Source organism: Poecilia formosa, unplaced genomic scaffold (assembly GCF_000485575.1).
Source record: "Poecilia formosa unplaced genomic scaffold, Poecilia_formosa-5.1.2 Scaffold414, whole genome shotgun sequence".
Lineage (NCBI taxonomy): Eukaryota > Metazoa > Chordata > Actinopteri > Cyprinodontiformes > Poeciliidae > Poecilia > Poecilia formosa.
The window spans coordinates 118,424-137,902 of NW_006800353.1; the positions used below are offsets into that span (position 1 = coordinate 118,424).

The 19,479-nt window shown below is 37.9% G+C and overlaps 2 protein-coding genes across 3 annotated transcripts in view; both read left to right on the top strand.

Moving 5' to 3' along the window:
• itga1 (integrin, alpha 1) overlaps nt 1-19,479 on the top strand; it is a 67,974-nt gene that overhangs the window by 45,441 nt on the left and 3,054 nt on the right. The window contains exons 19-30 of one of the 2 annotated variants that reach the window (XM_007576685.2): nt 554-630; nt 912-1,041; nt 1,130-1,207; nt 1,296-1,372; nt 1,484-1,573; nt 2,486-2,588; nt 2,704-2,820; nt 2,908-2,979; nt 3,061-3,165; nt 3,256-3,351; nt 3,462-3,578; nt 4,279-5,983. In XM_007576685.2, the coding sequence (XP_007576747.1) occupies nt 554-630; nt 912-1,041; nt 1,130-1,207; nt 1,296-1,372; nt 1,484-1,573; nt 2,486-2,588; nt 2,704-2,820; nt 2,908-2,979; nt 3,061-3,165; nt 3,256-3,351; nt 3,462-3,578; nt 4,279-4,335 (1,119 nt within the window). In that variant the 3' untranslated portion in view covers nt 4,336-5,983. Of the gene's footprint in view, nt 1-553; nt 631-911; nt 1,042-1,129; nt 1,208-1,295; nt 1,373-1,483; nt 1,574-2,485; nt 2,589-2,703; nt 2,821-2,907; nt 2,980-3,060; nt 3,166-3,255; nt 3,352-3,461; nt 3,579-4,278; nt 5,984-6,728; nt 6,736-19,479 lie in introns of those variants that run through there. The other variant, XM_016663330.1, reaches the window with a different exon arrangement.
• kcmf1 (potassium channel modulatory factor 1) lies at nt 7,219-17,153 on the top strand. Its single transcript, XM_007576686.2, has 7 exons — nt 7,219-7,421; nt 9,459-9,626; nt 9,748-9,887; nt 12,028-12,129; nt 12,265-12,448; nt 14,034-14,328; nt 15,548-17,153. Exons 1-7 carry the CDS (start codon nt 7,406-7,408, stop codon nt 15,810-15,812), a joined length of 1,170 nt encoding a protein of 389 aa, XP_007576748.1. The 5' UTR covers nt 7,219-7,405; the 3' UTR covers nt 15,813-17,153.

Genomic DNA, 19,479 nt, shown 5'->3' on the forward strand with positions numbered 1-19,479 from the left:
TACCAGTAACAGTGAGCAATGTTTCCCGACAAAGGCGAGAAGTATCACAGAAGATGTCCACTTCGTTTTTACATTATTAGAGTCTGTTTTCGTGTCAATAAATGCATCAGTGCCAAATCTCCTGTCTGTGAGTTAAAAGCCTGACCTCCATCGGTGTCAGATGGCTGAATGCAGCAATCCGCTGTGTTACTGTAACTCAAGGAAAGGAGACACTTTTCAGACTTTTCCTGTTGTTGTTATTGAGAAGATACAGAAAGGGGGAAAAAAAACAACTGTAAAAAGATGCGCCTTTGTTTATTATTGTGTTGGGTCGATGTTCGCAGCAAAAACTATAACAGCCTTTGGGAAAGAGAAGCAGAGAAAATCTGCTCTGAATCCATCTTGTTTCTCAGGTTGCAAATGTTTTGCCCAATAAATAAGCACCGTTCACTTAAAATGTGTGCTTTCAATTTGGTTTTGGAGTCCAGTTTATTTCTGTACTGTGGATTTAGCCCTGTACTTTGACTAGACCATTCTGATACATGAATGTCTCTGAATTATTTCTATCTTTTAGATTCCCTTGGTCGACTGCGGAGATCAATTAAAGTGCATCACTGACCTCTCCCTCACGGCAGAGGCGAGTGAGAAAAGGTATTATATTTTTATTTTAATTCATTAGGATTAAAATAAAAAAGTTTCCCACCATCCTTGCACATTGTAAGAAGGGAACATGAAACTATTTTTTTTTTTATGTAAAAAATATAAACATTTAAAGTGATTGGAAGGTGAAACAGCTGCCTTCTGATATTTGGAGTGATGTACTGGTAGTTTTATTTAGAAGTGAACCAGAGCGTGACTGCCCCCTTGTGGGACAACTAGAACATGACAGTCAGTCGTACTGACTCTACTTTTTTTGTGGTATGTTTCTGCAGCATGCTGATCCATGTCAACTCAAAAGACAAGCTTGACGTGAAGATTGACATCAGCAACAAAAGAGACAACGCCTACAACACCAAGGTCATTCTCAGCTTCACACCAAACATCAACTACGTTAAAGTCGAGGTAAGATTTCTGTTTCCTTTTTTTTTTTTTAATGGAAGAATGTCGAAAGAAAAACGATGTTTAATTATGCAATATTTTGCATTTTCAGCCAGAAAAAGAGTGCACTCCGGATAACACGAAGGTGGAGTGCGCTGTTGGATATCCCTTCCTGGGAAGTAAAGCTAAGGTAAGATTTAGGTTTAGCTTTAGATACTTCACTCGCTTTACTTTTCACTTTACTTATGTCATTAAAACGTGTGATTTCTCATCAACAGGAAAGTTTTAAAGTGAGATTTGAGACAGACTCATCTCACATACATGAGAACATTTACATCAATGTGACAACTGTAAGGTGAGCCTGTCTTTTTTCTTTTTTTTTTTTCCGCTGCACATTATTGATTGAAACATGGATTGTTAAAGTGACTACTTGTGTGAAAACGTTGACAAAAAATGTTTCTTACAGTGACAGTGAAGAGAATCCAAATACCCTACATGACAACAGTAAAGAAATCTTCATCCCAGTGAAATATGAAGCTGGAGTCATATTCAGTGTGTAAGTAGGTGTGGAAATATGTGCAGATGAATTAACGTAATCATGACGTTTAGCAGGGAGTTCCATAAAGCAAAGATATGTGCTAAGTGTCTGTACATGTTTTGGTAGTGTAATAATTTGTTAAACATTGTCAGAATAAGTCAATATATCTAAAATATCAGAAACTAATGTGTATCCTGACCGGAAATACATTCATTGTTACCTTTGTGCACCATTTTTCACAGTTATTACTGCTGTCAAGAAAAATTCACAAAAAGGGAACATGTAAATCTATTGTTCAAAATCAAGAAACGATAAAAAGACAATAAACAGAGTTGCTATTAAAATTCACAACTACAAAGTTTATCTGCAGCAGGCATTACATTTCCACCAGTAGTAATAAATCCGACCACATAAATAATCTCATAGGAAGGAATAATTGTTGATTATAATTAAATTGAGACCAAAAAATCCTGGGTCAGAATAGGAAAGTTGATTTGTTTTATTAAAAGGAAAAAGAAAATTGCTAAGGATTTTCTTTTGTGAAGTAGAATTAGCACCATGTAAACTAAACACCGTTCATGGGTTATAAATCTTTTTAGCAAAGCGGCATATAATCCTCATTAGAAACATTAATTGTACAAGTATGCAGTTGATTGCTCATCATTATTATTTTTGTAATGAGAAAGGTTTAATCTTTTAAGTATAGCAACACATAACAGCTGATACAGTCAGAGATGAGTTGGTGAACAAAAAGTCTCATTTATTCTCTTATAAATTTATGACTAAAAATTCAAACTTTGATGCTCAGATTAAAGATCTGACCTTGGTCAGGTTAATGTTGTTTGCTGCCCTCAAGTGGCCAAAATGTGGTTTAGCAGGTTTAATATCTCGTTACATATCGTATTAATTTTTAAATATGCAATCCTTTAGGAGTCATTCACAAAATTACATAACAATTGAAGATGGTGAACAATCCTCCGTGAAAGACAGTGACTTTGGGAGGATGATAGAGGAGGTCAACATCAGCTACACGGTAACGCTTGCAAATAAGATATGACTTTTTTTTTTTTTTTTTTTTTTTTTTTTACATACTTTTATATGTTTTAGTTGAAATATGTAGTCGACTCATCCACCTTTTTATCTTTCAGGTGGAAAAGGCTGGTAACACCCTCACTCCGGCTCTTGACCTTAACGTGATATACCCTTATCGGTCTCCTCTATTCAACGTGTTGCTGTTCCCAACACGCATTGTCTACAGTACTGAGGTATTTACACACACAGACACAATATATCTAAATTGCAAAAAATAAAAAATAAAAATATTCTCATGTCAGCTTCTCATTGCTCTGCAGGTAAAATGTAAAGAACCCCCTGCCCCTAAACACAACAAACCAAAAAAGGAAACTCTCACTCCCTTCCTACTGGTCAGTGGTCAGATGTTAGCTTCAGTGGCTGCTGAGATGCTGCTGTTCTTTTCTGACTGGTGGATGTGACGTTCTTTGCAGGAATGTGGACAATCACTATGTGACTCATTCACCTGCTCCATCCCTGAAACCAATAAGAGTCAGGTCAACGTTACCTTCAAAGCGTGGAAACCGACGTTCACTGTGGTAAGATCAGATGTTGGTACCTTTTCTGACCTGCAGTATGTTGGTTTTTCTCGATGAGACGGCAACATGAAAAGGTGCTTTTTCTTACAGGGTGAGTTCTCCAGTTTAAAGATGATGGTGAATGCCTCGCTGACGTTCAAACAGAATCATCTGTTTGAACTGGGCAGCAATGCAAAAACTAGAAATGTAAGTCGTGTTCGGGATTACAGTCTTGAAATTGCCATGTCAGTTGCTTGATGCACCTGTTTGTAAGGATGTATGCAAGTGCTGAGCTCATGTTTGCTTGTGCTTGCCAGGTGACGATCCTGATTTCAAAGGGAACAATTGAAGGAATCCCTCTTTGGATCATCATCCTCCTCAGTACCTTGGCAGGATTGTTGATCTTGGCGCTTATTATTTTAATTTTCTGGAAGGTAATATTTCGTGCCTCATGCCATGTTGTTTGTCTAATCTCCTGAACAGTTTGTTACACATTTCCAGTTAAGAAAAAAAGAAAGTCTTGAAGAATATTCTTGCCCTCTAAGCAAATTGATTAAGCATAGATAATTAAAACACGGGAAAAAAATAACTGCATGCGCTTTTCAGCTCTGCTGACAAAACAAGCATCTCTGCTTAGCTGCATCTTCTGGCTGCAAACAGACCTAAAAAAATATGGAGTGCAAAAAAAAAAAAAATCAAGGTGAACTCAGCTCCTTTCTCGATTCAAGTAAAAAATTACATTAAGTCCAAAATTCACATAAGGAGGCAGTGTGTTTGAGGTGTGCCTTAAAATACATCGAGGTACACCTACATTTATCCAAACCACCACATCATCTTCTTGGTTCTCCTAAATTGCTTAAATGCACAGTAATCTTAGTGTATGCACATTTCTGAATTTAAGGAAGAAAATCGACTATAAAAACTGTCATTATTCTGGCATTTGGATTTAGCATTTTTTGCTAATTCGAACTAACCTAAACCAGGAGAAGTTAAAAGAACTAAATGTCAGACGGTGAGGGAAAAAAAATGGTTATGTCTCTGTGTTAAAAGGGCATTTGAATATTTATTCTCAACTCTGTCGATATATTGGTCTGTAAATCAGTCCTTGTGTAACCAAGTCCTCTGTTTCTGCAGCTTGGCTTCTTTAAGAGAAAAACCATGGACTATTCAAAGGAAGAGATGTCTGATTGAGGTGTTCGGACCACCTCAGCGAAGCTGCGCTTTAAGAGAACCCAAAGACACCTCAGAGCGGTGGCATATGGACTATCAGGAAAAAAAAAATAGAGTCATCATCAGTATTTCCTACATTGTCATGTGTCGCATAGTGATGGAAAAATCTCTCAAGCTCTTCTCAGTGCTGCTTGAAGCAGCTGGTTGTGATATTTGGGCTCCTAGTGGGGACCACAGAGGAGCCAAAGACACTGACTGTAAATCACTGTAAATGTGACGCATTTGCTTTCTGATTTCACTTATGTTTTTTTTGTTTGTTTGTTTTTTTACCAGGTTGTTGATAAAGTAGCATCATTTTATTTAATTGTTTTGTTTTGTTTTGTTTTTATTTTCGTTGTTGTTGCTACAGGTCGATTCTAATCTCTGATGGCTTCACTAAAGTTTTAGTGAAAAAAAAGTACTCAGGTTTTTCTCCATAAAAATCCAAAGTTACCTAATACACCAAAAAGGAAAACGATGAAAACACCAAAAGATGAAAAAGAAAAAAATAAGTCTATATTAATTTTATTTTCACATAAGCTCTGAGTCCCATTTTCAAACATGTTTGCTTGATGAATTTTATGAGACACTGTATTTTTTAAGCATTCCTATAGCATTTTGTTGTTACGTCAGTGTAGCTAAATATCATGGCACATCTTTTATTTTTCAGTTAGCTCCAGTAATTAAGTGTAATTATCACCAGGAGAGCCTTCCCTAATTCAAATCTCTGAGTGTACTGTAAATAGAAGAAGTAATGGATGTAAAGCTGTAAAATGTACAGAATTATTTTGCATTTTATTTAATGTTTTGAGTGACAGGAGATTTTGCTCAGGTGCTAAAAGAATGATAAAAGATGATGTTTGCTTTGGACACATAAAAAAAAGCCATCTGGCTTTAGATTCTATGCACATATGTAAATAAGGTTATATTTTGATAAAAAAAAATAAATAAATTTGATACCATCATCTGCTTAAACATAGATAGAGGTTAATGTTTTTTATCAAGCAGTTTGGCTTATTTGATGGAAAATTGTATTTCAAACTTATTTGTCATTTTTATTGCAGAATAGATTATATTTTCTAAATTTGGAAGAAATGTTTGCCTATGAACCATTTTTTTATTATTATTATTTTAAAGCTCCTTCTCAACTGCATGTATTAGCACACTGTGGCTCACTCACTCCACAGTGGGGTACATAATACTTTGTTCAGTCAGGTTGTTCACCCTTTTTCTACTCCCTCCCCTTGTTAGGTGTAAAGAATAATGTTAAGGGCAAGAAAAGATAGCTTTCAAATATTTTTATACGCAGCGGCTCTCACCCTCCACAGTAGACACATGAAGCACAGGTTTTAAATTGTATGTTACTCAGAATGTATGGCCACGTCTGGTTTATGCAACAGGGTGGAGCGAAAGGCACAAAGTGAAAGTTGTGAGCTCATGGCCAGCTTTCTGTACTGCTGTGAAGTCTTCATTGTAATGCACTGGTTTGTCAGAGTGTATGTATGTCGTCATTAGCACAAAAATCGTCAGAAAAATATCTACTAAATAAAGATTTTTTTCTTTATTCAACATATTTTGAACAGTTGTCCTTAATTCTTCTGGAAGTTTACTTGTGATGATGTCTATCTTTTAAAAAATAATAATAATTAGTTTGTTAGAAAACAACATAAGTTGTTAAATGCGAATAACCAATTCTGGTAATTCATTGATGAACACATCAAAATCTGAACAAAAATTTAATCAGTTATTTACTCATTATTGCAGAATTTGCTGCTTTGTCATGTTTTACATAGATGGAAACTGGAAATATGTTCATTTTTCTGTTAACTCTAACAGGGTTGATAATCCTAAGCACTAAATTGTATAACTGATGTTGACTAAACATTAGGTTTTACAAAGTAATGAAAAAACAGAACAGTTCAGTCACATCTTAATAAATAAAAGCAGGATCAAAAGGTAACTTATTTTTATTAATTCAGTATATATGATCTATTTCAAGTGTTTATTTCTGTTATTTTGGATAGCTATGAGTTATGGATTTGAAAATCTAAAATTCGGTTTCCAAGAAAGTAAGAATATTACATAAAAAAATTCAATAAAGATGAAATGTCATGCTATCTGCATCCTATGTCCTTCTTAGTCATTTGTAGGTTTGATGAGTTGACGGTTTTCCAGCTGAAGCTAAAAGGTTCTTGCTAAAGAAGCCAGCTGTTGACAGCGGTCTGAATCTGAGCATATTATTGTAAAGTATGCTGAAAAAAAAAAAAGTGGGGTCAAAATAGGGTCTGGAGGAAGAGTTAAAATAGCATGGGATCCAAGTTGTTCCTGTGTGACTTTGAGTCATATGATCTTTTTGGTGTTGGTTTTGACACCAGAAGATGGGTAAAGAATAAATAAAATATTGATTGATCAAATGCAGCTTTACTGATTTATCAAGTTCAAAGTCAGCACAACTATGACGTTACACGGTTCTTTCCGTTGAGCCATTATACAAACCTTCCAATTGCATTACTGAAATAGATTTTCCATTATGTTTAAATGTATTGATCTGAATCTTATTAATACTTAATAGAAACAAATATGAGCTTCTTCATACATTATTGTGTTTTGGTATTCCAAAAAATTGCTATGCGAATTCCTAAACCATACTTTCTGTTAGCGGTTATCTGACTACACAGCTTCTCCTTAATTTTCGTTTTTTATTGATGAACATTAGAAACAAACGCTTTTTAAATAACAAAACAAGCAACAAACTTCTGCGTTGCATTTTGTTAAAGTAAAGTATGATTCTGCAAGTCAAAGCCCGGGGCTAAGTGATTCTTATTGCGCAAGTATCAAAGAGCGCCCCCTGGTGTCCACCCTTCGCAACATTCGGCCATAAAGTGACACTCTGGGACGGGAAGCAGAACAAACTGTAAGCTGCTGGGGATCCATCTTGCTCGGAAAAGAGACGAGGTTGGAGTGGTTTACCAGCTAAGAGTCACAAAAACTGTATCGTTCCTCGCTGAACGCGCTGGGGAGCCCGAGGAGGGGCTGTGTCGCTGTTTGTAGGATGTCCCGACATGAGGGTGAGTTAATAAACGGATCCTCAGCGCCCGGGATGGGGACTACTTTACCTGATCGGCTAGCTCCATGACTAGCTTCGCTCAGGGCTTTTTCGTGTTAGGAGGGGTAGTCGCGCTTTTCTTGGCGGGCTTCCAAGCTTGTCCCTTGACTTTTTATATTTGCTGTCAGCACCGCTGGTAGTCATGTGCCTGTCATGTAAAAGTATCTGTTGTAACCTCGCTCAACCTGTTCGCAATGAGACAGCAGCAGTTAGCAGCTAGCCGCGGCTAGGTGCTACATTACCTTATATTAGCCGGGCTAGCGAGTAGGCTAATCTATGCGACTATCAGAAGCCTTTGGTTTGGTCAGGACTTCACAGTATTTACACTCTCGTAAATCAGTTTTATACCAACACACCCATTAAAAACTGTTCTAGTATTTATCCTACGTGTTCACAAGACCCGAAACTACTATGTTAATGTTGTATGTAAGTGCACTGTCACTAAAAGACAGAAACTCTGAGGCCTCTGATCATGAACCAGTCTATTCAGATATAAGTTACAGTGTTTTCGTCTGGAGTTCGCGGAGTTTTTCTTTTCTGTGGAATCACTAATGAGTCACCTTTTAAAGTTGTACAGTTTAGTCGACGAGCATTCAAATATTTTCCTCCTAAAGTTTTGATCACAGTTGTCTTGCATTGAACAAACAATGAATTATGAGCATATTTTTTTTCTGGTCTGTACGAATCTTCCATGCTGATCTGAAAAGGTGTGGTGTCGCAATGCTATTTAACTACCAAACTTATCATTTATTCTCCAAGTAAACCTGATAGTGGAATTATGTTTGATGGGGTCAGTGCGAAAACAAAAGTAAGATCCCCTTTTAAATCATTTGCAGTCTTTCTGAAATATTTCACCAGTCACAGGAAATACACTTAATAGTTGTTTACATCACATGCTGGCCAAATAAGGCATTTTCTGACTCTCCAATGAAATGTGTGTGTAATGCCTCAGTAAAATCTGTTAATTTCATTGTATTTTATGTAGAAACAGAAAGTGTAACAAGTTTTAACACTACGGAAATTACAACTGTTAGATTTTTTTTTGTAACTAAGTTATTTTGTTTAATGTCTAGTTAAGTAAAAGATGGATTAAAAACATCAAGAGCAGTTTTTAAGTGCTTATTTTTAAATAATATTCTATTTTTCCTGAATAAGAAGTTGATAGTCGGACCACTTGGTCCAATAGTCAGTCTTGTAGTTATCCTTAATCATTTGTATTTTTAAGACTGTCATGCCTGGAGAATTATATGGACCAAACATATTTCCAACAATTTCTTGCAATATCTTCAAAATTCTTGAAGATTTTTGTTTTACACTTTGAAAAAAAGTTCTGCCTTTCTCCATATTTTCCGTACTGGGCCTTAAATTACTTGTAGATAATGATGTTTTTGAGAAATAACTTGGTGGTATTATTGCTTTCTGTGACGTGTAGCTCTGGTTTGTGTTTTTTCTTCAGGCCGTAGCAACATTACAAGCCTGGGAAACTTTTACAGGTTCTCCATGAACTTGTAGGGGAAAAACCTGAACTTCATTAGTCGGCTAGAACCCTTTATCAGTAACTCTGTGCTGTAAAATGAGACTAAAGTTGCATCATGTAGGTTCAAAAGTACTGGCTACACATGCCAGAACAGAAACGCGCACATTTAATTTGACAGTTGTGTCTAACTTAAGTTAAAGTTAACTCACAACTTGCTTAAGATGTAAAGTAAGAAAAGTAAAGTTATCCTTTGGAATTTGTACAGATCTTAAATTCGACGCTAAAGTTTCTAAACCTTGCAGCGATTCTGTTCAAGCAGCCAAATTAGTTTCTATCTAGGACAAGAAACGGCCTCCTTTCAGCCAGCTGACTGGAAGTGCGTTGACCTGAGCACTTTTACTGACCAGTGTTTCATTAAATGGACTTAAAACTGACGACAAACTTTGAAAGCTCTGATACCCTTTGACAGCAGTGAGTAGCCCATCCTCTCCTGAACTCCTCTCTGTGTTTTCCCTTTTTCAGGTGTGAGCTGTGATGCATGTTTAAAGGGCAACTTTAGAGGACGGAGGTTTAAGTGTCTAATTTGCTACGACTACGACCTGTGTGCATCGTGCTACGAGAGCGGGGCCACCACAACACGACACACCACAGAGCACCCCATGCAGTGTATATTAACCAGAGTAGACTATGGTAAGCCCCTAGCGAGGGAAACTTGAGCATCCGATCGAGTCCGTGCCGATTTAATATCTTTACTCCTCTGGCTGTCACTAACAGGTGTTTTTATTAATGTTTCTTTTTTCTTTTTTTGCAGATTTGTATTATGGAGGAGACACCTTTTCGGTGGAACAACCTCAGTCGTTCACATGTCCTTATTGTGGTAAGATGGGCTTCACGGAGACGTCCTTACAGGAGCACGTCACCGCAGAGCATTCGGAGACGTCCACAGAGGTGGTGAGTGTCCTGTGGGGCTTTTTTTCTTTCGCCCAACAGGTCGAGCATCAACGCTGCCGTCGTCCGGCTGAAATGTCTTTCAGACATCTAGAGCTGCGTCGCTTTCTCCTTTTCTGTTTCAATGAGACAGTCTTTTTATTTGAATCATCATTTTTTTTTAAATGGTCCTTAAACCTCCCTTAAGAGTTTCAGTTTTATTTATTTTTTCTTTACGTCAAATGTTTTTTGCAAATATTTCAGTTCATTTCTTCCGCCTGGTATTTTTCAGCATTGCGACGTTCCCTACTCATTTTGGAAAAGTTATCTGGTTTCAGTATTTTCCTGGTTTGCAATAGTAGGGGAAAGGAACACAAGAGTATCGGAAACCTGTTGAATTATTTGCCATACATTTACTGCAGGTTTTAGTATTTTATACTTCAGTTATAATTAATGATAAATTATGCCTTCTTAAACTTGTCCTGACAGTCTTATTCCGCAAATCTGTCATTTGGTTGTTTGAATGAATTAATCATCTAGTGTGGAGAGAGGCAGAGATGATACTTAAACAAGGAGGTTTTTTTTTTTTTTTTGTATTGCAAATTAGTGACAAAAGAGAGTGGATCAGTTAAAGACCCACATCAACACTTTCCCCCCCAACCCCCAGACTTCATTGTCTTTATGATGGACAGTGTTTGTTACACATGAACTATTTATAATGTCTGAGATCTGACTGATCAGTTAGCTACTGGTTTTAGAAACACTGCAGACATTCATTTTTTAAAGGAATGAGATCATGTATGGAGACATCCAGGTCATGTATGTAGAACCTCCGATGTCTCATGTAGTCGGATGTATCAGTCCTTTTAAAGATGGTTCTGTGTGTAACGCTTGTTGCTCTTTGGAGGCACAGTGTGCCTGAAGTGTTACTTGGTCAACGTTTCGATGTGGGAGCTGGAAATGGACCATGACTTTCGTCCAGCTTCCTATTTGCGCTAACAAAGAGGTGTTTCCACTGCAGGAAGCCTCTCAGGAACCAGTGTTGTTTTCTGGAGTAGTTTTAAAGAAGACATTTTCCCAAAATGTTGAAATCTACCCAGACAGGGAGGTGAAACCTCTCATTTGGGCCCAAGCATTTCTTACTAGTTAAATATTCACCACCATTTGGTTTTAGTCATCTACCTTCCCTTCTTTGTGATTCATATCTACTGGAAACATGTATTACTCAAAAACCATGTTCTCTGTTGTTGTTTGGAAACACATCAGTCATTGAGTTTGAGTTTAAATACGTGATTAAATCTGCCACTCCTCGTGGAAATGCATAAAGTTTGGCTTTTGGCGTCGACACAAATCCTGCATAAAAACACCCCTTACATCTTTCTCTTAAAGAGATTTGAATTGGTTGAAATATTTCTTTTGTGTGTTTACGTGGTGTGGTACAGATTAAATTAGTCACAACTCAAATATTCATTTATTTTTAAGTTTGAGGGAGCAGACACACTGTCACTGCAGCTGCTGCTGCAGAAGTGGTTTGTCTCCCTGAGATGCACATCTGCCAGGCTTCAATTATTGAAAGTCTTGGGGATTACTGCAAACATCATCTGAGTTAAAACTGGTGGGAGTTATCTACGTAATAGTCTTGGTTTAGGAAGCCCAAAGTGGAATTGCACATAACGAGTGACTTTGGTGGAGACAGAAGTTCAGTACAGTTTAGTTCCAAAGAAAAAACACACAATCAGGAGAGTCTGTAAAAATCCTTTTTGTGTTTTAAAGAAATATTGTTTCTCTACCTCCTAGTTTCTGACCTATTTATGGACACACACATAATCAGATGATCCTTTTTTTTTAACATAGTTATTTGAAATCAGCATAGTCAGACAAGCATGCTTTTATATACTGCTGCTGCATCAATTGTTAGGTTGTTGCTATTCAAAGATTAAAGTTTACTGGGCCCATCAGTTTAAAGCGGGCGCTCAGATGTTCTGTTGTCGTCGGATGGAAAAACTGCCTGCAATGATCTAATTTGGTCTTTGTTGCATTTTTGTACCCAGATGACGTCACTATTGTTCAATAATTGAAATTTAGCATGCAGAGCTGCTTGCACTGTTACATCCAAAGTCCTACGATGTCTCTAACAGAACTCGTCCACTTGCTCTCTCTTCAGATCTGTCCAATCTGCGCTGCCTTGCCAGGAGGCGATCCGAACCACGTGACGGACGACTTTACGGCTCACCTCACCCTTGAGCACAGAGCGCCAAGAGATTTAATATCCTTTTTTTTTTTCTTTGTTCTCATGGGAAATTGCTGTCTTTTGGCTTGTTCGTTACACTGATTTAAAGTGATTCACGTTTACGTCGTACACTGTCAAGGTTTCACCTTAACGTTCCTCCCCCCCGTTTACGACGAGTCCAGTAGCGTTCGCCACGTACGCAGGATGTTCCACCCAGGGCGAGGAATCGGCGGCCCCAGAGCTCGACGGACAAATATGCACTTTACTAGCGGCTCCACAGGGGGGCTCTCATCCTCCTCATCACAGAGCTCCACTTACACCCCCAGTAACAGAGAGACAATGGACCCAATCGCAGGTGAGCCTCATACGCAGTGCTTTGTCTTGTGTTGGCGTCCCTGACGAGCAGAAAAGTTGGTCTTAAAAACATGGATATGTACATTAAACAGAGCTCTGCAGTGATAGTTTATATTCTACAGTAACAAAAGTTAGCAAAGTTTGACAAAACTTAAAGTGGGACGATTTCGAACAAACATAGGTTTAAATGCAAAATACAAAAATCAGGGTTGCTTCAAGTGTTCAAGTTTAAAAACTAATGGTATTTTCAGAGCATACAGCCATGCACACGTTTTTTTCAAAACGGATGATCACTTTAGAAACATCTGCTATAAATTATTAGAAAAGTTTCTTCTTATTATTATTATTTATAAATTTATTTCTTAAATTTGTGTTAGAGGGTTGGCTGCTCTGGAGGAGATGTGACATTTTGACATCAGGAATGTGCAGGAATCCCTCTGTTTGATAAACTACTGTCCATCTGGGGTGCGATCGTATCGATACCACCGAGCTGCCACATTAAACCTGATGGAATGACTTCTAAATGTGGATTGCTGCTGAAAAAGTGGATTATTACTAGGAATGTCTCTGTGATTCACAATATTTGCTCCTGCACAGCAAAAAGAACCCAGGCAACATCTTTCCTTTGTTTGGCCACTTCGGGTTTTGAATGAAACCAGCTTGTACTGTAATCATTACACCTGATATTAAGATGGCTCCTATTTGTTGACCAAATTACAAACTTTTACTAGGACTTAAAAATGTATGAGATTCATCACCACTGAGATTATTTATCGTATTTTCATCTCGTAGCTCTTTGGGAATCACCTTTTTGGTGCAGAAATATGTTGAAAAAAACTCCCAACTGTTTAACTTTTTAATATTTTCTATAGATTCAGCTTGGCTATCTCTTAAGTGCAAGAAAATTTGATTTAATTTAAATAAAACGGAATAATTTCTGAGTAAGCTGCCTTTTTGTACCTAAATAATTTCTAGTTCCTTTTTACATCATTTAGCAAATAAAGAACTTGCTTTTAAAAAAGTTGCACACAAGCACGGCACTAAATGTAAACACCTACACTGCAAAAAATCTTACCAAGAAATGTTGATTTAGTTTCTTGTGCAAATATCTTAGTTTTGTCTTATTAAAAGTGTACAAGCTTACAGGTAACTTTTCAGCAAGACATAAAGCAGCTTGGATTAAGGTAGAGATTTCTTAGTATTGTTGAAAAATTACTAGTTAAATGTGAATTAATCTGCCAGTGGAACAAGACATTTTAACTTACAATATGGGAAAAACGTGATTCATTAGCAATTTATGTCACTTATAACCTGTATGTTTTTATTAATATTAAGAAATGACCTACTTAAAACAAGCTCCCTTTTCTTTTTGAAAAGTTACTTGAAAGTTTGCACACTTCAAATAAGACAAAACCAAGATATTTACACTAGAAACCAATTCAAAAATACTTGGCTGCTGGATTTTGTGTATTTTTTTTATTTTTTTTTTGGCAGTGTGTTATCTGAACACCACTTTAACAAACAAACTCATCCAAAAATGGACTCTTTAAAGGAACGAACCAAAAGTTGCCTTGTGTCTCCTGCAGAGTTGTTGTCTCAGCTGTCCGGCGTGCGGCGGGCTGCTGGGGGCCAGATAAACTCGTCGGGCCCCTCGGCCTCCCAGCTGCAGCAGCTCCAGATGCAGCTGCAGCTGGAGAGACAGCAGGCGCAGGCAGCCCGGCAGCAGGTAGAGGCAGGCCGCCACGCAACTCGACGTGGCAACAACCCCGGCAACACAGGCAACTCTATCCCCCCGCCTAACTCGTCCAACGCCAACACCAGCGCCGTGGGCGATAGCAATCCCGCTTCCTCCTCCCAAAGCTCCCAGTTTCTATTAGCACGGTGAGTGGGGCCAGTTCATCACACGTGGTCCACGTAGCCGTTGAACTGTTGTGTGTTTTCTTGTGATTTTACGTGACCAAAACAGCGTATATGATTCTCAGTTGGACTTTAGCGTGGACCTAAACCTCCATTTTCAGCTTGTACAGTATTTAGCTCCATACGTCTTTCCAGCAACTGATAATAATGCCCACAGCATGATGCTGCCATGTATCACTGGGAAAGTGGTGTAGGCCTAAAAGTTCAGTTTCGGTCTCATCTGGCAGAGCATCTTCTGCCACGTTACAAATTGTTTAACTTCTCAGTAATTTGCGACTTTGTGAACGTTTGTCGCATTAATGATGGGGAACAACATTGAACTATGTGACTTTAATGGATCAAAATGTGAAAAAGTTTATGGGTTGTGAATGTTTTTGTATGGCTCTGGAGCTTAGGCTGAACCTAGATTCAGAGATGTTTAGACCTGCTTATTAAACAGAGAGAGAAGAAGACGTGTGATCTCAAATAGTCGGGGATTAATGTATATCTTTCACATGATCAAATGTCATGCATAAAGTAACTTTTTTTTTTGCAAAACATCTCAGCCTTGCAGTAAACTAACACGCGTGCTGAATTAATAACTTTAGGGCTGAAGCTACCGATTATTGTAGCTATCAATATTCTTTTGGTTATTCCAGTGATTAGTCGGTTATAAATCTGAAGAAATTGTCACTTTCTGCAGCTTTTTGCATTTAATCACTTGAGCTTTTATACAGCATTAGAAATGTGTAAAAATGCAAATAAATAAATGTTTTATAAATGAGAAAAAAGACATAATTTTTACCTAAAATCTAATAACACGACGCTCCTTTAGTGTTGATGATTTGTGGCAAAGGATCCATCTACGACTACAAAAATACTTTTAACATTAAGATGTGAAAAGTTCGGCTCTTTCTGCCTGACTTGGCATCAACACAGTGTAGAGCTGATCTGTTGATTTATAGAATTTGAACCACTTGGCTATATTTACATATTTTTTGTACTGTTTTGGCATAATTATTGCTCCGAGTATGTTCTTTTAACAAATGGCAAGCTTCAGAATCTACTCCAGTTAATAATTATTTGATTACTAAATCAGCTGATGACTATTCCAACAACCACAATTAATCAGATTAATCGTTTCAGTCCTAAATAGCTTAAAAACATTCATCTTTTTTCTTTTTTTTTTCTTTTTGTCTTCCAGCTTGAATGAACCCAAGATGTCCGAAGCGGAGCGCCAGTTCCTAGAAGGAGAGCGAGCCGACCGCAGCTTGTTCGTCCAGGAGCTGCTGCTGTCGACACTGATGCACGAGGAGAGCTCCTCCTCCGATGAGGACGAGCGCCGAGACTTCGCCGACTTCGGAGCCATGGGCTGCGTGGACATCATGCCTTTAGACGTGGCGCTGGAGAACCTCCAGCTCCGAGAGAGCAGCTCTTCGGGGAGGGAGCCTCCGCCGCCTCCTCTTTGATGTCCGAGCATCAAGCAGACTGTGTCCTCTGTGCTGCAACTGTCAGTGAATGGGGCAGCAGACAAGGGCGGTCATCCCCGGTCCCGCCCTCCTCCTTTCCTCTCTCTCTCTCCATTTCCCTGTCTCTCTCTCCTTCTCTTCTTTCTATCTCCTCAGTTTGTTTTTGGTGATTGTAACTTAAGGCCCGTCACCGTAACTTGTTACATTGTAAACAAAACTAAAAGAGATCAATTGGAATAAAATGTTCATATGGGGAAGGAAGCAAGAGAAGAGATTTATATGAATATAAATATATATATATATATATATATATAAAATATATATGAAGTTGATAATCAATCCACTTAACTTTTCTTTATCAGGTAAGTTCTGCAGGCAGCTTTGCTTCCTGTGCCATGTGAAGGGCCCTCCATATAAATACTCCACATTCAGAAGTCATAAGAACACAAGCCCCCTCCGATGAAGCTGCTGTGTGTGTTTAATGATCATTAATAAATAAAAAGTGCTTGGATGGGTTACCATAACTTACCGCATGCAGTTATTTGCAGCGTGCATGACCTTTGATGACCCCCCCTCCCCCTCCCCAACCCACAATCGAAATTTTGTACTTTTTTGGTTTTCTTTAAAGGTATCCCAAAGCTTTCGATTCTTGCAAACGGTTACATCGAATATAGCTTACGTAGCATACCGACTGACTGGCAGACATCAGCTTCTTGACTGTCTTGTTAGGGTTTTTTTTATTGTTTTTTTGTTGTTTTTTTTTCCATCGAGTATTTTGAAATGGAGAAACTACTGGGATCTGAAGAAAACGCCGCGATTTGAGAATCCAGTTTGACTTTTCTGTATTACGGCTACAGATGCGAAAGCCAAGAATGTAAGAAAGGAGCTTTGCCTCTCTAGGTGTTAATCTTTAGTTTGAAGATTTTAAAGCACAGTAGAGGTTTTAATTTATGGACGACTTGATCCGGTGCTCCTCCGCTCTGCTCGTGTCACACCACATGCTTTCAAAGGCTTGTTTGACTTTCGCTGGAGCTTCATTTATTTTTTTCTTCCTCCCTCCTCCATAACTCAACTCTTTTTTTTTGTTTGTTTTCTGGTTAAAGCTAGCACTTTCTATTTATTTATACCTGTTTTTATGATTTGTTTGAGCCTTGACACGGATCATGCCACCTTCATGCCTCTACTTTTACCCTCTGTAAAGAAATGTACATTAATTTCTTTCTTCTTTTTTTTTGCGTTAACTTTCATAATGATTCTATGACATGGGCAGACTTTTTTTTAAATGTAAATTTAGATTACAATAAATATGGCACACATCTTTTGATGGAAGTGAAAACCTCCGTTCTTTTGCACATTGTCTTTTTTCATATTTGTTTTGTTAAAAGTAATTTGGTAAACTTCCTAAACTTAGGGGATGGTCTTATTAGCTTTTCAGATACCACTATTTTGAAAATGAATAGTTATGCATTTCAAATGCTTGTCGCTCAAAGATCAAAAGATCTTTTTTTATTTTTTTTTGTAACAGTATGGTAAAGCACAGCTTGTGCCTCTTAGGCCTTATATAGTCATAAACGTTAATTTATAATTTAGACTTGGATAGAATTGAAAACACTTATTTCAGTAATTGAAAAGAAAAAGAGTGCACAGATGTAAAACGCACAGATTGAAATGGGTAGATGGCTTTTTATTGTTATTTTGAACATGATGAAACGCAGCGGACCGACACCAGCAGCTGAAGTGGCTTGTCGAATCTTTTGCTGACTGTGGAAACTTCACACAGGATCTCAAACACCTTTGATTCTTCGTCTCCAGAGTTGACGTCGAAACCAAATGCAAAATTTTACTTACTCTGAAAAGTAAAGCTTTTGACCACAGATCAGCCCTTCTTTTTTTCTCCTTGGGTAAGGTGATTCTGACGTCATCTCTAGTTCAGGAATGGCATTATGAAAATATTTGTAATGGTTGTTGCCCATTTTGGTTGCACATCTGTTTGTTGTGGCCCTTGAATTTAAATCATTTTCTGTATTTAGCGCCAATTCACAACAAATGTCTCGACCCATCTACATACAAATTCTCCTCTTCGTTTATGTTTTTCTCTGTGGCTTTCCTTCCACTCAATTTTCCATTAACACGCTTGCATTCAGCGCTCAAAAAAAAAAACAGCCCTGCTCTGTAGCAACTCCATCTTTCTTGGCGTTATCAACACCTGTCAATACAACTCAAGCCAGGATTATTCCCAAGGATAAACATTTCTCTGCTGAAATCCTTTTGTAATCACATTTTATTTAGTATTTTATTTCTGTAATTAAATGAAATGGACAATACAATCACCAAAACAAACACTTAAAAGCACACGACTGTGCTTAATGAATCCACACAAGTGTCGATTCATGAGCGGAGTTACTAAAAGCTGTTCGCTAATATTGTGCTGAGATGCACCTGCATTATTCTGGCAAAAACTCATTGCACGCTTTTAGGCAGCAGCGATGCCGGGGCCACTTCTCTACGCGAAATGTTTGCAAACGTTGAGTGCAAAAACATGTCCCAGCTCGGCCAAATACCAACTTTTCCAAATACAATCAAAACATTTTGACATTTTTCCTCATCTTTCACTAACTGTCACCATCATTTTGGTCCGTCTTGAACGTCAATCCAGCAACAGTGGAGCTTTTCTAAATTCCCCTAAATGCATATATAGTTCTTGGTAAATTAGTAAATAGATGTAATAGATGTATTATAGCTATATTAATCTTAGTTTATTTAAGAACTAAGCAGTTCTTGACTGCTTAGGGCTTATTTTTGTTTCTTCAAGAAATGTGCACTTCCAAGTCCTCAGTTTTTCAGGAAGAAATTAGTATTCATTCCAGAACTCCTTAAATATGACTCAAAATGTCCCCAATTTGGTTTTGTTTGCGTTCTCTTCCTGTGATATTATCTTCAAATTTTGTTGAAAGATGTTCAAAAAGTACTGAAAATGCATATATATATATAAATATATATATATATATATATATATAAACCGAAGCTGGAAAAGTTTTAAAATATTGACGAAAAAAATAATTGGACCTCTCAATTCATTTGGCCCAAACTAAACAATCTTAAACCAAAGGGACGCCTGCATGAAACTACAGGATCCAGTCGCTGTTTTGTCCTTGTGTGTGAGGGCCTGTGAACCAACTGTCCGTGTCACTCCTCTATGGTTATTGTTAGAAACAAATGGTGTCTGCTGGATAACTTTCATGATAACTTGGGGCAGCTGGCACTTCGTAAGAGCCCAGCACCAAAAAACAACACAGATTGAGTTTCACCTTGAGGGGAGACTGTGGTTCCTCAGTGCGCGGGATTTAGGTGGAGCTGCAGGGTCAGTAATGTAAAACACCACCTGAAATGGGGAAAAAATGTTTAGGTGGATTTGAGCCAAAATCTTTAAATAAAGCACAGAATGGAGAGAAGAGGCTCATGGGAAGCATTTTGTGACCAGGTGACTTCTAAAAAGGGGATTTTCTGGACTTTAATGCTAACGTCGTGATTTGAACGATTCTGTAGAGGTTTCTCTTGACTTACTTTATGCTGTGCTTCACCAACAGTTTTGCTGCACCCATTAAAAGCCTGTGTGTGACCGATCCTCACCGGTAAGCCAATATGGGCCTTCTCCCACTGTGCACCC